The following is an 18,996-nucleotide window of genomic DNA, read 5'->3' on the forward strand; positions in this document are numbered from 1 at the left end:
GGTTATTCCTGGGGGTAATCAATAAATCATGCCATCACCTTCACCCCTCACAAAGGGGGGTGGGTGGAGAGAAGGCACTTCATCATCAAGGAAAAAGCATTCCCACTGCCAAAAATAAAGGGGAAAATGCAGCAATCAATCCTGTAATCTGAAGCCTTAAAACTTAAACATCTTAACAAGATGTAAAGTCACGGCTCAGAAGGGGGCCGAAATGCATACCAATACAGATCCCTGCGCTCACTCTCACTCACTGGAGGATGAAAGAGCACCACAGGCTTGCAGCTCATTACAGTACAGAGCACAGCCTTAAATGAATGCTTCTTGCTCACTGCAGGATGCTGGTGTATGAATATGAGTTCGAGATAAAAGTTAAGTGGTCATTGGTGCTAAAGATTCAGTAGCACACAAAGTTTTTTAATGGTATTGGCTGGTGAGGAGTTCCTGTGAGTCAAAGACAGTTTCTCTTAATTTCTGTTAGGATAGTAGCACAGGAGATGTAGAATATGGCATGTGGAGAGAAGGGGAGAGCAAAAGAGGTGGAAACTTACCCATTGAGTAGCTAGAAGCTCTCTCTGTGATAGAAATGTCACTTGAGGGAGATAGATCATTTCCTATTCCTGAATATATGAACACTGCAGTGAATGCTTGAAAGAAAGAGACTAAGGATCAATGAGAATTTGTGTAATTCATCCCTTCCCTTAAAATATTTCAGGACAAAGAAAAACCATATTCCCTTCCAAGTAATGACTGAAATAACTGGCGTCCCAGGAATCTTATAAGTCGTAGTGCCTTGAATTTTTTACATCTGTAGGTTTGAATATTAACATTCTTGACTCCCAGAAGGAAATCTTATTTTGGATTGCTCATGACCAAACTGTGTATGTATTTAATACTTAACTTTTCCAAATAAGACATTATGATTAGTGCTCTCACCCTCCCCTCCATAGTTGTGGAAAAATCACTACCAAAAAGAAGAGTGATCCACTTGCTTGGGGAGAAAACCACTTGTGTGTCGGCTGCCGTATCTGATGAGTCTGTGGCTGGAGACAGTGGGGTCTATGAAGCTTTCGTGAAACAGTAAGGATTCGGCAGGGGTGCTTTTAGCTCCAGCGAATCTCCTTCGCCGTGGATGTGGGTTATATGCTCTAAATGGACTGCTACCATTAGTCTGCTCTTTCTTAGTAAGGACTTCAGCCGTTAAAGAAGTGGTGTGCCTGAAAATTTCAGTATATCAAAAATGACTTAGCCATGGAAATTATCGATAAACAGATTGGCATACCCAGAGGCAACTGACCCTCTTTAAAATTTAAAAACCTTGATTTTGGTGGGAATATTGGAAGAATTCACCAGACCCTGTTTGGCACATGAAGCTTCTCATGTGTATTTCTGAAAGCCTGAAATGTCTCTAGAGTGTGGTATATTTCTAGTGATAAGGAAAGTAGTCATCAGAGAGGCTTTACCCTAAAGCCCAGAGGCGGACTCTTTTGAAAAGAGCCTCTAAAACAGTAAGATTTCACTGGGATCGATTCCACTGGGAGGGCATAGGAGTGCTGTTAATTCGGATTTTCATTCAGAATCGCTAAGTGGCGAACTGTAACCATAACAGTCGATAACCCCATTAATTAACTGTTCATCTACTCCCTGTCCATACAGACCTAGTGAAATTGAAGATGTCACATACAGTGAAGAGGACGTAGCCATTGTAGAGACCGCCCAGGTTCAGATAGGACTCAGGTAAGGAGCGTGCATGGGAAAGGAGCAGTTCTGACATCTGTGCAGGGCAAGGGGCCTGTGGTGATTCCTGACTTCATTTAGCCTCTCTTTTCACAGATACAATGCAAAAAGTTCAAGTTTCATGGTGATTATAGCACAGCTCCGAAACCTTCATGCCTTCTTGATACCTCATACTTCAAAAGTGTAAGTAAAATCAGCGAAGATCAAATTGAGGAACTGAAGCATTTCCATGTAAGAGAATTTTACACTGTAATCATGTAGTTCATCAAAATGAAGATACGAAAAAGACATAGCAGGGCTGATCATGTCTAAATGAATGGCAGATAAAGATGAAAAGGAAAACGTGAGGAAGACATACTGAGTTTTAATTCTTATTCAACTGATTCTTTTTAAGAGTAGAAGCCAAGGCTTTTAATCTCTTTTTTGTAACCAGAAATACTGTTTTATGCTGTGTTGGAATTTGATTAAAATATGAGTAAAATTTTTGTTTTTGTGTAATTGTTACTACTGTTGTTTAAGGAATTTTCTAATCTTTTACATTAAAATGTAGTGATTAAATTTTATGTGTCTGTACAACGTTGCCAGTCAAACATTTTATCATGCTACATGTAAGAGTATGTTTTTATCATCAAGCATTTACTTCCCTGTGACCAGTGAGTTCTTAAAGTTATTTCACTTCATCAACCCAAGAATCCCAACAAAGTGATGACATAATGCTACACAGTCCATTGCTTAGAGACTGTTTGCTTCCTGACAGATAAGCCTAAAGAGCTCATGACAAATAAGACACCATTCACATTTTCTGACATCAGAGTTTCAGTGACTCTGAAGGGCTCATGGCTGGAAAGTACCAGGAAGAATCCAGATTTCGACTTAGCACTGTGACATAGAATCCAGAATATACACGTCCACTCTGCTTGAAACTTCCTGTAAGAAGTGGATCTTAATAATATTTTGAATATGCAATGTAAGGCTTTGGAAATTTAAAAAGAGCTGTTGAGGGGTGATCCCCAAGACTCTATACCCAGCCAGGTGAATGTTTTCCTTAATGATAGAGTATATTCCTTAGTGATAGGACTTTTAATAGAATAAATTTAAGAGTTCTGCATGTTTTTCCTACAGAGTTACTTGTAAGTTCACCTCCTAACATTCCAATAATCAATAATCATCAGAAAGAAGAAACTGGATCTAAGAGAAAAAGAACTAGATAGAGATTATGTAGTTGACAATAGAAGAATAGAGATAGTGGCTTTCTTTTTTTTCTTAAGATAGGGTCTCACTGGGTTGCCCAGGCTGGTCTTGAACTCCTTGGGCTCTCCCATCTTGGCCTCCCAAAGTGCTGGGATTACAGGCATGAGCCACTGAGCCCAGCCGAGATAGTAGATTTTAATGTGTTGACAAGCATCAAAGCTGGAGGTAGGATAGGATTCCAGGAGGAGGGTGAGCTTAGAGAACTTCCTGAATCAAGGTGTGGACTGTCCACATCATTAGTGAGACCAGTGAGGAGAGCAGGCATCACGTAGAAGTGCCTAGATCAACACAGAGAGCCTGCTTCCCAAGCCTGAGATGAAAAACAGCAGTCAGCGGTGTCCAGGAAGACTGGCTTGATATAATCTGTGACTTCTCCCTACCAGTAGATAAGCTGTGATGTTGGAGCATGCCATTGGTGGCCTTTTAGTAAAGCAGATCATGGAGAAGACAAGTCTACCAGAGATTGAAACAATAAACAGTGAGAACTAATGCACAACTTCAGGAGAAAACTACAGAACACCCCAAGAACACACACCTTCTTTAAACTCACTGTAAGGGTGCACCTGCAATATGCTCTACTTCAACTAAACCAATCACGGTCATTCTCACTTACCTCATAGGATGTCACCAAGTCCCTTCTGGAGGCATGGTGATACCTGCGTGGTGTAGGGCCAGTGACATACTCAGCCCAACCAATGAGCAGCCATTTGCTCTTCGGCTCCCCAGCCGGTGTGCAGGCACTTGAGTTGGTACGAACCTTCCTGACATATATAGCAATCTTTCCTTAACCCATATGTAAAAGCCTTGCCCTAAATAATGACACTGCTAAACATGACAGCTAGTACGAAATATTCTTAAAATTGTTCTTTTTTTTCCCAACTTCAAAAGTTATTTTTTGATTATTAATTGTGACAAGCAGAAAAGATTTTCTTCTGCTGAATCTTCAGCCTCCTAGGGACAGTGAGCTGTGTCTTAGTAAGGCCCTTTAATCAACAGCAGTGGGCCTCAGGCCCGCTAGGTTTTCAATGCCGAATCTCCATAATTAATATTGATATGAAATACAAAATAATATGACATTCCTCAGTTCTGCATTTGAATTATAGTTTTTCTAACAGAGGAAGCCATGTTTTAGAATCTAGATTAGACAAGCCTGGAAATGGGGGTGGAGGGGATAGACTTAGCAGTATTCTCTTTCTGGGATTTAAAGGAAGTTACCTCATGCTGTTTCTAAGATTTGTGGGTCCTCATATAATGTGTGCTCAGAAAAGTCACTTTAAAGTAGTATTAGAAGTTACTGTTTTTCTATAACTCTTCCTCTGAATTTTACAAAGCACGAGACTCTTAAAACAGTTTGTCGTATCTCAGACTTTGGAGATGCTAGACAGTGATATTTTTGAACTGTTATTTCATCTGTTTTAAATTTTCTTAACAATATGCTACTCAGCCTTTCTTTTTCTCTAGTAGGATAATGTATTCCATTCCTGGGAGGTGATCATCAGCATCTCTTGTTTAATACTCAGGATGAGGATTCTGTGAGATAAAGTCACCAGTGTCTACTTAGTGTGTTCCCACCTTCCCAGGCTCAGAAATAACTTATTTTGGAATTGGCTGTCCATGGGGCAGGTGGGACGTTAAATTCGTCTGCCCTACGGATTTTCTTCCTCTTCACTTTCCTATCATGTGCCTTTGCTGCAGTCTCGTGGTGAGTGGAGGCTGGGCCGTTGCATGCTCAGGGGCGTAGTCAGCTCGGGTGGGTTAAGAACAGAGCATCTATGCAGCTGAGCACGGACCCGTGATGGCAGCAATACTTTAGATTGATCTTGAACTCCATGATCCCTCATTTTCTCTCTTTGCAGATAATTTCAAATGATAGCTGTGAATCTGGTATAATTAAAGTACCTATGAAATCCATTTTATTCTTGTTCTTTGCAGATATTTTAGGGTTGCAGTTCTTCCTTCCTCAACTGATGTCAGCTGTCTGTTTCGCACAAAAGTTCATCCGCCCACAGAATCCATTTTATTCAATGATGTGTTCAGAGTCGCCATTTCCCAAACAGCCTTACAACAGAAGACACTGAGGGTAGATCTTTGCTCTGTCGGTAAACACCGAAGGGAAGAATGCCTGGTAGGATTCTTCATCATTCCCATTACCAAATAACACTTACGATTGGATGGTCTGAGAATATATTTTATAGTTGCTATTTTGCCAGCCCTAGAAATCACTACAGACCTGCCCAACATCTTGGGACACATCTAGTGTGTGTTCTTTTTTTTCTGAAGTAATGGTTTCTGTTTATTCTCTTATTCCAGACCTTTAAAATCTGCTTATAAATTGTGATTTTCTATAAAAGCTGCTTTCTACCTTTTAACCACAGAAGAACTTTACCTTTGTGACAACTATCACTCACGGAGTGTGCTTACCACTCCCAGTACCAATGCCAAGCTTTGTGTGAGTGCTGTGTGTATATTATCTCATTTAATCCTCATGACAACCTGATGAAAGATTGGTTATGAAATGGATGATTATCCACTATTTTCAGATAAGGAGCTGCTTAGAGAGGTAATATATTCTACGGTCATACAACTAGTAAGCGATGAAGCCAGATATCAAAAAGACATCCCCACATAATTCACTGTTACAAATTAAGATCAAGCGAGACCACTGAGTACTATATAGTACCCTTATTCACCTCAGTCTCCCCCACCACAGTATTGGAGCTTTTGGGAAGACGTGGTGTTACTGTTTAAAGCAATATGATATTTAAGTGCTACAGCAGAAGACTTCACAGCTAACTAATTGTGAGTTTAACATACTGTTGTGCGTAATAACCAGAAAACCATTACGTCCCAGTAAAGTTACATAAGCGTTCAAATGCAGGCATCTAGAGATGTTCCCATGTGTTCAGAAAACAATGTGAGTCTCCAATTGAGCTTTTCTCTGCAGTCCAATGGGAAGCACAGAAACACACGTTTCATGATGAACAAAGTTTAAGAGGGATAGGTTTCTTCTTAATTTTCCTTCGTTTTCTTTTCTTGAAAAAAATGAGGATATTGTCTGACAATAAAGTTAGAAAGAAGCAAAGATAACAGACTCGTTAGGCTATCAGAAAGGCTTTAGTATCACAGATGTCATATTTAGTATAATAGATGTCAGAGGCGCCAACAAAGTTCATAAATATGTTAATTGATAGCCTTAAAGAAGAGTGTAATTTAATTTAGATTTTGTCTGTGTGTGATTTGGTGGAATATGAAAGCCTTTATCCTTTACTTTTTTTGCCATTCTACTAACTTATGTTTCTAAAGAAAACTATTGCTATCTGATGTCTTATTCAAGAACCAAAGTGGAGTTTTTATTTTTTTTCCAGTGGATAATAGGTTGTTTGTAATAATCAAGTCACCTTTACAGCATATTATAAGAAGTACTGTGGGGCTGGGCGCAGTGAGTCATGCCTGTAATTCTAGCACTTTGGGAGGCCGAGGCAGGCAGATCACCTGAGGTCAGGAGTTCGAGACTAGCCTGGCCAACATGGTGAAACCCTGTATCTACTAAAAATACAAAAATTAGCAGGGCGTTGTGGCGCGTGCCTGTAATCCCAGCTGCTCAGGAGGCTGAGGTGGGAGAATCACTTGAACCGAGGAGGTGGAGGTTGCAGTGAGCTGAGATCACACCACTGCACTCCAGCCTGGGAGGCAGAGCAAGACTCCATCTCAAAAATAATAATAATAATTTCACATTTACATAAAAGGCATGCTTAGTCATTAGGTCTTCGCAAAATGGTATCTCACAAACTAATCCCAGGATTAGCTTTTAGGTTGGGGGTTATTTCTTATTTAGTCACAGCTGAAAATATAACATATCCCCATGTTTTAAAAAATCCAGCAATGCTTTATGTCAGGAGAATTGCATTTCTTTTACCCTAAAATAAGCTCATTCAATAATCTTTATTATATCAGAACAAATACTAATTTAAACATTTTATTTTCTCTTTTATTTTTTTTTCTTTGTTTTCTGTCACTTACATAGGCTGGAACTCAGATCAGCCTGGCAGATTTACCATTTTCCAGTGAGGTTTTCACTCTGTGGTATAACTTGCTTCCTTCTAAGCAAATGCCTTGCAAAAAGAATGAAGAAAATGAGGACTCCGTATTTCAACCAAACCAGCCGTTAGTAGATTCTATAGACTTGGTGAGTCAAAATTTAGAGTATAATATGAAAGTAATGTGAAATACATATATAATATGAAAGTAATGTGAAATATGGAATGCTATGAGACCAACATGCTTTTATCACTTTCACTGTCCTTCCTTTTCTCCTTTCACAACTTTGTTTTTCCCAGCTTCCTAAAAAAAGAGAAAGTTAATTTCCAGCTTTGTTTCAAATGTGGTTTATAAAAGGAGCGCTCTTTTCTGCTCACACTTCCTTATAAAAATAAACTGACATAGAGGCTTTACTGGTTTTAAGTGATCATGGAAAAAACCTTTTAATTTAAATGTATACATTTCATGCATTGTGTTCACATTGTTTGATTCCACTGTCAGGTTATACATTTGGCACTTTTATATTTTGCAAATTTGAAATTATTAAGCCAAAACAGTATGTTAGCTTTTCATTTGTAACATCAATAGCCCTCAGTATTTTCTATTAAATAGTTTTGTGAAGGCCAGGCGTGGTGGCTCAGGCCTGTAATCCCAGCACTTTGGGAAGCTGAGGCAGGCGAATTGCTTTTGCTCAGGAGTTCAAGACCAGCATGGGCAACATAGCAAGACCCTGTCTCTACAAAAATAACAAAAAAATTAGCTGGGTGCAGTGGTGCATGCCTGAACTCCTTGCTCCTGGGGAGGCTGAGGTGGGTGGATCGACTGACCCTCGGAAGTTGAAGCTGCAGTGAGCCATGAACATGCCACTGCACTCCAGCCTGGATGACAGAAAGAGACCCTGTCTCAAAAAAAATGGGGGGTGGGTTGTAGCCAGCAACCATACTTCAATACAGTACTTCAAAAAATTTACAAAAGGGCCTTTTGTGAGGCCGTTCATCATGAATTTGGCATTTGTGGATATTGTTATTGAGTTCAAGTTTATTTTAGATTATGAGGAAGGCATTTCCTAAGCAAAAGTCAGATAATTAAACAACAGTGTTTTATTGATCATCTACTGTGTGTGAGAAACTATAGTAGACACTGTAGTGGGTGGTGAAAGGGAAACAAACATAATGGTACATTTTAGATTACATGCCCAGGCTTGTGGTAGACACTAAGCAATGCATACAAGATGGCGAAATATGATTTTTTATCCTTAAGAATGCTTTTATAATGGTCACACTTAAAAATAGCTTTATTACAATGTAATTCATACATCATACATTTCACACATTTAAAGTGTGACAGTTTATCCATTTGAAGCACCCAACTCAGTGGTTTTTAGGATATTCACAGAGTTGTGTGTGCAACCAACATTACAGTCTAATACTAGAACATTGTCATCATCGCCAAAGAAGCCGTGTGTGCATGAGCAGAGACTCTCAGTTCTCCCTAACCTCTTTCCCCCAAGGCAACCACTAATCTCTACTACAAGGCAACCACTCATCCCTGTCTCTAAATTTGCTTCTTCTGGGCATTGCATGTAAGTGGAACAATACAATATTTGTTCTTTTGTGGCATCTTTCACTTAGCATAATATTTTCAAGGTACCTTCATGGTGTTGCAGTATTAGTATTTTATTCCTTTTTATTCATACATAATATTCTATTGTGGATGTACCACATTTTATCTATCCATCAGCTGATGGGCATTTGGGTTGTTTCCACTTTTTGGCTATTATGAAAAATGCAGCTATGAACATTTGTATACAAGTGTTTTTGTGGACATATGTTTTCATTTCTCCTGGGTATTTACCTATGAGTAGAATTGTTGGGTTGTATAGTAACTTTGTGTTTAATATTTTGAGGAACGGCCAAACTGTTCCTAGGTGTTTGCACCATTTTGCATTCCCACTGGCATTGTATGAGGGTTCCAGTTTCTCCCTTGCCATGTGTTATCTGTCTTTCTGGTTCTGGCCATTCTTGTGGGTGTGAAGTGGTGTTTCACTGTGGCTTTGATTGACATTTCCCTAATGACTAATGATGGTGAGCATCATAGGCTTATTGGCCATTAGTATATCTTTTTTTTGAGAAATGTCTTTTCAGATTCTTTGTCTATTTTTAAAAGTTATTGTTTATTTATTTATTTTTAACTTATTATCATTATTTTCTTTTGAGATGGAGTTTTGTTCTTATTGCCCAGGCTGGAGTACAATGGCACAATCTTGGCTAACCACAACCTCCCCCTCCAGGGTTCAAGTGATTCTCCTGCCTCAGCCTCCTGAGGAGATGGGATTATAGGCATGCACCACCATGACCAGCTAATTTTGTATTTTTAGTAGAGACAGGGTTTCTCCATGTTGGTCAGGCTGGTCTCAAACTCCCGATCTCAGGTGATCTGCCCACCTCGCCTCCCAAAGTGCTGGGATTACAGGCGGGAGCCACCGTGCCCAGCCTGTTTATCTTTTTGTTATTGATTTATAAGAGTTCTTACCTATTCTTGATACAAACCCCTTATCAGATAAATGATTTGCAGATATTTTCTCTCATTCTGTGGATTGTCTTCTCACTTTCTTGATGGTTTTATTTACAGCACAAAAGTTTTTAATTTTCCTAAAAGTCCAGTTTATCCATTTTTCAAAAATTCTTCTGCTTTTGGTATCATAGCTAAGACTGCTTTGCCTAAACTAATATCACAAATATTTACTCCTGCGTCTTTTTCTAACAGTTTTAAAGTCTTATATTTAGGTCTCTGATTCATTTGAGTTTTTAATGTGGATCCAGTTTCGTCTTTTTGTATGTGGATATGCAGTTGTCCGAGCACCATTTATTGCAAAAACTGTTCTTTCACCTTGAATTATCTTGGCACCCTTGTTGAAAATCAAGTGTGAGGGTTTATATTTCTGGACTGTCAATCCTGGTCATTAATCCATATGTCTGTACTTAAGCTAGGACCACACTGTCTTGACTACTATAGCTTTGTAGTCATTTTGAGATCAGGAAGTGTGGGTCTTCCAACTTTGTTTTTCTTTTTAAAGATTATTTTGGCTATTCAGAGTCCCTTGCATTTCCATAAGAGTTTTAGTATCAGTTTACTAATTTCTGCAAAAAAAGATAGCTAAGATTTTCATAGGGGTAGAATTGGACCTGTAGGTCAGTTTGGAAGATACTGTCATCCTAACAGTTCTAAGTCTTCTGATCCATGAACATAGGACGTATTTCCATTTATTTAGGTCTTTAATTTCTTTCAATAATATTTCATAGTTTTCAAGGTTTGCATTTCTTTCATTTTTCTTTTTTCTTTTTATGTCAGATGGGTAATGTGCTGATGTCCTAATGAGATTTGAAGGAGGCATATGTCACACTTAGGAACTACAAAAGGATCAGTATGCGACTTCTTTTGTTAAATTTATTTCTAAGTATTTTATTGTTTCTGGTGCTATTGTAAATGGAATTGGGCTTTTAAAAGTTTTGTTCATCATGGCCCCATACAACAGCATAAAAAAGATCTATACTGTGACCAAGTGAGATTTATCCTAGGAATGCAAGGTTGGTTTAACACTTGAAAATCAATAAATTATATCAGATATTTAATCATTTAAATGTTTTAATCATTTAAAACAAAGTTTGAGGACCCACTGAAACAGTGTGATGTTTCAGTACATGTATTCATTATATAATGATCAAATCAGAGTAAATTAACAAATCCATCACCTGAAACATTTATCATTTCTTGTGATGAGACTATTCAAAATCCTTTCTTGTAGCTGTTTTGAAGTATATAATACAATGTTGTTAATTACAGTCACCTTACTGGGCATTAGAACAGCAGAACTTATTCTGCCTCTCTAACTGTAACTTGATGTTCCTGTTGAATAACCTTTCCCTTTACCTCCTCACCCTCCCTACTTCCCCAGCCACTGTGGAACTGTTTTCTCAGTTGCATTTTTAAGTGTTTGTTGCACAGTTGATTTTGTTTATCTTGTATCCTGCAACCTTACTGAACTCATTTATTAATTCTAATAGTTTTTTTAGTGTATTCCATTAGATTTTCTATAAGATCATATTGTTTGCAAATAGAGGTGATTTTACTTCTTCCTTTCCAGTCACATGCCTTTTATTTCTTTTTCTTGCCTATTTGCCCTGGCTAGAACTTTCCAAACAATATTGAAAGAAGTAGTAAGAGCAGACATCCTTGTCTTGGTCCTGATCTTATTGGAAAAGCTTTCAGCCTTTCACCATTAAGTATGAATTTGGCTGTGGCTTTTTCATAGATGTCCTTTATCAGAATAAGGAAAAGCTCTTCTTTTCCAAGTTTGTTGACTGCTTTTCATCATTAAAGGCTGTTGGATTTGTAAAATGCCTTTGTTGCATCTGTTGAGATGGTCATGTGGTTTTTGTTCTTTATTCAATTGATATAATTTATTAATTGATTTTCAAGTATTAAACCAACCCTGCATTCCTAGGATAAATCTCACGTAGTCATAGTGTAGATCCTTTGTATGTTGTTGGACTCAGTTTGCTAGTATTCCATTCAGGATTTTTGTGTCTGTATTCATAGTTTTCTTGTGATAGCTTTGGTTTTTATCAGGCTAATTCTGGCCTCATAGTATGAGTTAGAAAGCATTCTACCTTTTGGAAGAGTTTGAGAATAATTTGTATTAATTCTTCTGTAAACGTTTCACAGAATTCATATGTGAAGGCATTCAGTCCTGTACTTTTTTGTGTGTGGAGTTTTTTGTTTACAGATTCTATCTCTGTACTTAAGTCTATTTGACTTAGAAGTATTGCTTTTTGAGTCTGTTATTAGGTAAAGTAAATTTAGCATTTACCTTTAGCATTGCATTGCATCTTTCTGTTCAACTGAACCTTTTATCATTATGAAATGTTCCTTTTTATCTCTAGCAATACCTTTTGTTTTAAAATCTACTTTGTCTGGTGTTAGTAAAGCTACATATCAGCCTTTTTGGGTTAGTGTTTGCATGGTTTATCTTTTTTCATCCTTTTACTTTCAACCTTTCTGAGATACTATATTTAAAGTATTCTACCTATAAGCAGTATGTAGTTGGTTTTGATTCATTATTCAGTCTTAAAATCTTCATCTTTTAATTGAAATATTTAGCTCATTTACTTTTAATGCTATCATTGATATATTTGGGTTTGATCCTATTATCTTCCTATTTGTTTTCTTTTAATTCCATCTTTATTCTTTTTCTTTCCCTGTTTTGAATTATTTTTAAAATTTCATTTTCCCCTCTACTAGATCTGCAGTCTTTTGTTTTTTGCAGTTTCCCTGGAGATTATAGCATGAGTTCTTAACTTATTAAAAACTACCATAAATTCCTTTACTTTTTCCCAGACAATGCAAAGATTTTCAAAGACTTTAACTCCATTTTATTCTCTTTCCTCCTTCTCTGCTATTATTGTCATATATTTTGAATCTCACAAGATATTATTATTGTTTCATTGACAATTAGTATTCATTCAGATTTCCTCACATTTTTACCCTTTTGTTATATTTTATTTCCTTCTGCATTATTGTGCTTCCATTTGAGACATTTTACTTCTGCTCAAAGAATTCCCTTTAATATTTCTTTTAGTATAGACCTGTTAGTATCTATTTCAACTTCATTTGTGAAGGATGGTTTTTTTGCTGCATATTCAGAATTCTAGCTCTGCCGTTATTTCTTTGAACATGTTAAAAATATCGTTTTATTGTCATCTAGCTTCCATTGATTCTGTTGAGCTTTTGGAGGACAACTTAATTGTTGGTTCATACAGCATCATTTCTTTTACTGCTTGTAAGATTCTTCTTTTTCTTTGATTTTTCAGCAGTTTCACTCTAATATGCTAATGTGATTTTCTTTTTGTTTATACCACTGAAATTCTTTATCGTTTCATTCAGTTTTTTGAGCATATTATTCATAAAATCTTAAATTTTTCTCTCAATGCCTGTAGTGTATGGATCATCTGTGGGTCTGCCTTATTTAGCTATTGTTTCTCTTGACTTTCACTCTTTAGGTCCTAATGATATACTGGATATTACTTATGAGGATAACTGAATGATTATCTTCCTCCAGAGAGGATTTTATATTCTTCTGAAAGGCAAATGACAATATGGGTAGCTTACCTGAATCATGTGGGGACCTGAATTCCAGTTTTGCTCTCCATAAGACCGTATGGGACAATGGAAATATCTGCTTACTATTTTAGCATGATAGCAGCTGTTTTTTTGCTTTGTTTCTCACCTTCTTACTCTGCATATAGGCAGCTTAGGAATGGCAAATGCCATGACAGGAATATCATGCAGAATATTGAGCTCACTTTACAGTTCATTTTCTCTAACCTCTTGTAAGTTGACTGCCTTGGTAGTCCTGAACTCAATTTTAGTCTTCCCATCCTACTGACACTGCCACTGTTCTCGGCAGCCACAATCTGTTTAGCCCATGTACCTCACCACTAGAATTGACAAATACACTAAGGGAAAAGAGTGGCAATGGCTCACCTTATTATATTTCTGTTCTGCCTGGGATCTTGGCCCTCTAGTCCTGATTGCCTTTGTTGCTCTTCATTGCTTTAAAACATCTGAGAGGTTTTGCTTGTTTTGGATTCTATTTTATTCAGCTTTCATATTTGTTTTCAGCAGGAGAGTTGAGTCCTCTTTACAGATAGAAGTGTAAATTCCCATCTGATGAGTTTTTAAATCATTTCTTCAAGTATATGATATTAATTGCCATATGCTTTACATTCTCCAGGATGCAGTGTCAGCCTTACTTGCAAGAACATCAGCTGAGTTGTTAGCTGTGGAACAAGAATTAGCACAAGAAGAAGAAGAAGAATCAGGACAAGAAGAGCAAAGGGGTCCAGATGGAGACTGGTTAAACAGTTATTTCCTTTTGCTATTGGGAACTCAAAGATGATGTGTTTACACGTCTTACAATGAAACCTTTGTAGGCTCATGCTTTATTCCAGAATTATGGAATGCACTGCACCTTCAGGAAGCTATGCTAGGAAAAGTCTTTCCTTGGTCATTAGAGAGTTAAGGAAGTAATGGCAAGATTATGGGCAAAGTTAAAACATTAGCCAGATTCTTTGTTCCTGTTTCGAGTAATTTTAAAACACTATTTCTGAGCTTTTTTTTTTTTAAGTCTAAACTTGATTTTGAAAGATATGGTAGCTTATTGTAGAGTTATAGATAATTTTAAAAGTCACTCTATTTTTCTTTTAACTACCTGGAAGTACCATTTAGGGTCTAGTAAGACAAAGCAGGTATTTAAAAAACAACTTCTGAGTACTCATTTCTCTGTTTGTTACCACTCTTACCTTCTTTTCTGTGTCCTTCCCTGTATCCACACCCAATCCTTTAAAAAGGTGGGGGGCAGAGGAGGAAGTTATTACAGTTATTGTCCAGGTTCATTTATATATAAAGAGCTGTCCTTCCTGGATTGTACTGTTTTCTCTTAAAACAAATTTTAGTGAATATTTCACTTTTTAAGTGTATGTGTAAAATCATTTGAGTTAATTTGTAATATATAGTTGTTTATACTGTTATGTTTGGTTGAACTACTGTTAACACATGTGCATATACATATATAGCAAGCATTTGTATGTGTGTATATAGAAAACTTTTTAGAAACTTAGAGTGACATGGTATATCATAAATAACGCAGTCAGGGACATTTGGAAGGAAGAGCTTCTACTGTGATGTAAAAAGATATAGATATACTTTGTCCTTATAAAAAGTCCTCCATAGTGAATAAAAATCACAGCACTGCAAAACAAATAAATATGAGAGTGATTATAAGGTTCATTATAGTAACTTTAAATAGTAATTCTCATATATGTAAAATATAATTTGTTTCACACATATTTCCAAACAGTACACTTAATATGTAAACAAAGGAATTTATAACTCATGGTAGTCATTAATGGTTCCCCTTGTGTTCACTTCATGGCTAGACATTTATTAACTAGTCTGTGCCAGTTTGTCATTATGTCACCAATCAAATTAAAGCTGAACATTTAGTTATCAATGGAAAGAATGTTTGCATTCGGAGAACATGAAACTCAACAAAATATGAGATGTTCTAAACCATCCCAGTACTCCTGCCTTATATATTCCATGTAAGCTGTATTTATATTCTGGAGCACCACTTATATCACTTACAATGCCACTTCAGCCCATGCCAGGGCTTTTGTTAAAAATGAGCCTTCTGCTAGTTTAGAAGAAAAACTTCCTTAACATAGGATTCTCCCTGCTAGACTGTGAGCACACTCAATAAAATGAGTATTTAAAATCCTTATTTCTTTATTCACTTTTATATGATTAATTTTACAATAAATGAACAACGAATACCAAGTTATTTTATAGTGTGTCAATATTTTAAAATGCTAACATTAAACTCTGTGATTTTCAGAATATGTCTATTTTAATATCTAGAAATTAGGTTAAATTTCATGAGTTTAACTTTTTAGTACCACATTATGGTGATTTTGCTGCAGGTTACTAGAGGGTGAAGTGAAGATTTTTTTTTTTTTTTATGAGACATTTAGTTAAAAACCCCAGCCAAAACAATGGCTTGGCTCATTATGTGTGAGTCTGTTTATTTCCCAGATAACAACTTAGCATGCCCAGGTTGCGTGTTCATGGAGCATGCCTGCCTACCAAAAGTGTGTTTTGTTTTTGTTTTACCATAGGCTAACAATGCTAAGAGAGGCCTCTGACGAAATTGTGGCTGAAAAAGAGACTGAAGTTGAATTGCCAGAGGACAGTAGCTGTACAGAAGATCTAAGTTCATGCACTAGCGTGCCTGAGATGAACGAAGACGGGAACAGGAAAGAAAACAACTGTGCCAAAGACCTCAGAAGTCAGCCACCTACTGGAACACCAACACTGGTGACTATTCTGCTGTGCTGTCTTAAAACTGATACCTTACAGGCACCATGTGGACTAGGGAGATGCTTGTTTGTCTCCTTAGGTGTAAATTCCGTGTCAAGATTTTGTGCCAGAGGCTGATTGTGAAAGGCATGTGTGGGAATAGGCTCTAAGAAGCATCATAAATGCTTTAACGTTTTAAAATGGCCCAAAATATTCTCCACTTATATTTGGAGAATATATAAGAAAAAAAACAGTGCTAGCTACTTTAAATCTCTATAAATATTCTGTGAATATTAAAACTATTTTCTGAATTCCTTGGATAACAACAGGGTGTCTTGTGTCAAGTTTCGTATATGTAGTAAGTTTTTTTTCCATTTCAAACATGAAGTAAACATTTAAAGTTCATTTTGGTTAGGCGATGCCCTGATTGGAAAGGTGACAGGTGACTTAGTTTAGGCACAAGTGCCAACCAAGTTATTAAACAGGTAACTTTGCTAGTTAAGTGAGAGATGTATTGAGACTGTCAACCCCATATGGGGAAAATATTTTCAAGCTTTGAGGATGCTCACACACTGGGGATATTGGTAATAGAGTTTAGAAAATTATAATTTTGTATTCCTGAGAAAATAATATTATGCCCTGAGAACTTCCTTTCTCAAAGGAGCAAACTTTCATCAAGAGGCAGGTTTGGAATCAAATTATACCTATAAGATAAAAAATAGACATCTGTCTATGCCTACTGAGTTTGTATTTTGAGAAACTTCCATTTTTACTGAAGTTTTATTTTTGTTACATTTCTAAAGATCCAGTAAAAATACAACTCAGCTTCACAACAGTTATGTTTATACATGCATAATTGCATATTCTGTTTAAACCTACAAGTTTGTGGTATATTTCATTTTCTTATATTTAATTATCTTTATCATTTATTTGGAAAACAATGTAATCAGAAAGTTGAATAAAGTTTAATGACGATATATACCCAAATAGGATTCTTTATAGAATCACTTTAAATCTAAACCTTCAATTTTATGTCCAACCTTTTGGAGGCAGCACCTCTATTTATGGTGCTTGTTGGACAGATATCACATGGCCTACTGTGCAGAACTTCCTAAGAGCTTAGTACAAAACCATTCTTGGTAGAAAACTGAAGAGAAATTCTCCCCAGAAGTACTTCAGAAGTACTATAGTCTGTAATGCAAAGCCTTTCCCTTAGGAGTGGCCATAGTGCTCCATGAGTCTCTGTTGTAACATTAGATATTTTTTCTTTCTTAGAAGAAAGGAGCATAGTATTTACACATCTTTCAGCTCCTGACAAATTGTTAACTTCTCCTATAGATTGACAAAGAGACAAACACTGATGAAGCTGCTAATGATAACATGGCAGTTCGCCCCAAAGAGCGCAGCAGCCTGAGCTCTAGACAGCGTCCGTTCGTGAGGAGCAGCGTGATAGTGCGCTCACAGACCTTTTCTCCAGGAGAACGGAGCCAGTACATCTGCAGGGTAAGGTGGCAGTGCTCGTGGCAAGGCGCTGCAACTGCAGCCTCTTCCCTGCTGGTAGGGAGTGGCCTGCAAAGGACAAGAGACCGTGCACTGGGAGTCTTCACATGACAACTTTGAATGCTAGAAATGCTATAAAATAGATGTAGAATATCACACGCTTATCGTCCCTTTTAGTTTGTTTGTTTTTCCGTCAAATTTAATGTCTCCTTGGTTCCAATGTGATTTATTTGGCAAGTAAGCGAAGTTTAAGGATCTGAGTGCTGAGTATTTGTACGTTATTTGGACATCGGTCTCTATTTAGAAACATAAAGTGGTTGTTTGAGATGTATGTGGTCTGTATATTTCTATTCTATATCATATGTCCTTCAAACCATGTTAGTCTGTTGAACTGAGAACTGTGAATTGCATTTTAGAGCAAAAATCCTCTTTTAATAATGCTTATAAACACGGAATCACATCTGTAGTTCTGAAAAGAAAATTATGAGATTTGTATCAATTTGCCAAATTCTACTTCTAGAAGTATTTCTGCTTTATCTAGTAAGATAGACATAATATTATAAACTGGGTTAGAAATACTTTTTAAATTCTAAATTTATTCATTCAATTCAACACATTTTTATTAAGTGCCTGCTTTTAAGCACTTTCTTAGATACTTGGGATTCATCCAGAAACGAGACCCAGAGCCCTGCCATTGTAGAGTTTACATTCCTGGGAATCGAGCCAGACCACAAGCAGTAAATATGATGAACAAGCTATGAAGTATCTTGGAAGGGGATCAATGCTATGGACAACAGTAGTGCAGGGGGTTGGGGGTGATACGCAGGATTCAGAGCAGGCTGCATTTCAGTAAAGATTTGAAGCAGGTGAGACAGTGAGTGTGGGCTATCTGGGCCGAGAGCGTTCTAGATAGCACAGACTGTGTCTCAACTCTGACCTTGAGCTCTGCTTTATGCAGACCTTTCTTTAAAGAAACAAATATCATGTATTAGCTAAAAATACAAAGGATAATTTTATTTCAAAAAACATATAAGTACCTTAAACATATGATTTTTGATAGCCACTACCAAAAGGCAGGTATTTAAATTATTTCCAGGCACGGTGGCTCATGACTATAATTCCAACACTTTGGGAGCCCGAGGAGAGCAAATCACCTGAGGTCAGAAGTTCGAGACCAGCCTGGCCAACATGGTGAAACCCCATCCCTACTAAAAATACAAAAATTAGCTAGGCATGGTGGCGTGTACCTGTAATCCCAGCCGCTATGGAGACTGAGGCAGGAGAATTGTGTGAACCTGGGTGGCAGAGGTTGCAGTGAGCCGAGATCACGCCACTGCACTCCAGCCTGGGTGGCAGAGTGAGACTGTGTCTCAAAAAAAAAAATACATAAATAAGTAATTTAAGAAAATGAAGTTATTTAACAAAACAGAACAGGAAAAACTAGTTTGAGGGGATTTTCTTAAATAAATAAACTCTTAACTATCACTACCTGCTTTACTTGGTAAATGTCTCAATCCCAAACTTCCACTTGCACTCTGTTTGAGATGCAGTGATTTT

The 18,996-nt window shown here is 37.1% G+C and overlaps 1 protein-coding gene and 1 pseudogene across 2 annotated transcripts in view; one reads left to right on the top strand and one right to left on the bottom strand.

Moving 5' to 3' along the window:
- Window positions 1-18,996, top strand: part of WWC2 (WW and C2 domain containing 2) — a 222,893-nt gene that overhangs the window by 168,857 nt on the left and 35,040 nt on the right. For both annotated transcript variants that reach the window (XM_032148966.2, XM_058436916.1), the window contains exons 12-19: window positions 948-1,077; window positions 1,654-1,734; window positions 1,831-1,917; window positions 4,918-5,110; window positions 7,010-7,171; window positions 13,817-13,938; window positions 15,759-15,957; window positions 17,278-17,442. In XM_032148966.2, coding sequence (XP_032004857.1) covers window positions 948-1,077; window positions 1,654-1,734; window positions 1,831-1,917; window positions 4,918-5,110; window positions 7,010-7,171; window positions 13,817-13,938; window positions 15,759-15,957; window positions 17,278-17,442 — 1,139 coding nt within the window. The remainder of the gene's footprint in view (window positions 1-947; window positions 1,078-1,653; window positions 1,735-1,830; window positions 1,918-4,917; window positions 5,111-7,009; window positions 7,172-13,816; window positions 13,939-15,758; window positions 15,958-17,277; window positions 17,443-18,996) is intronic.
- Window positions 10,369-10,445, bottom strand: LOC116466230 (small nucleolar RNA U13; annotated as a pseudogene).

Source organism: Hylobates moloch, unplaced genomic scaffold (assembly GCF_009828535.3).
Source record: "Hylobates moloch isolate HMO894 unplaced genomic scaffold, HMol_V3 SCAFFOLD_3, whole genome shotgun sequence".
Classification (NCBI taxonomy): Eukaryota; Metazoa; Chordata; class Mammalia; order Primates; family Hylobatidae; genus Hylobates; species Hylobates moloch.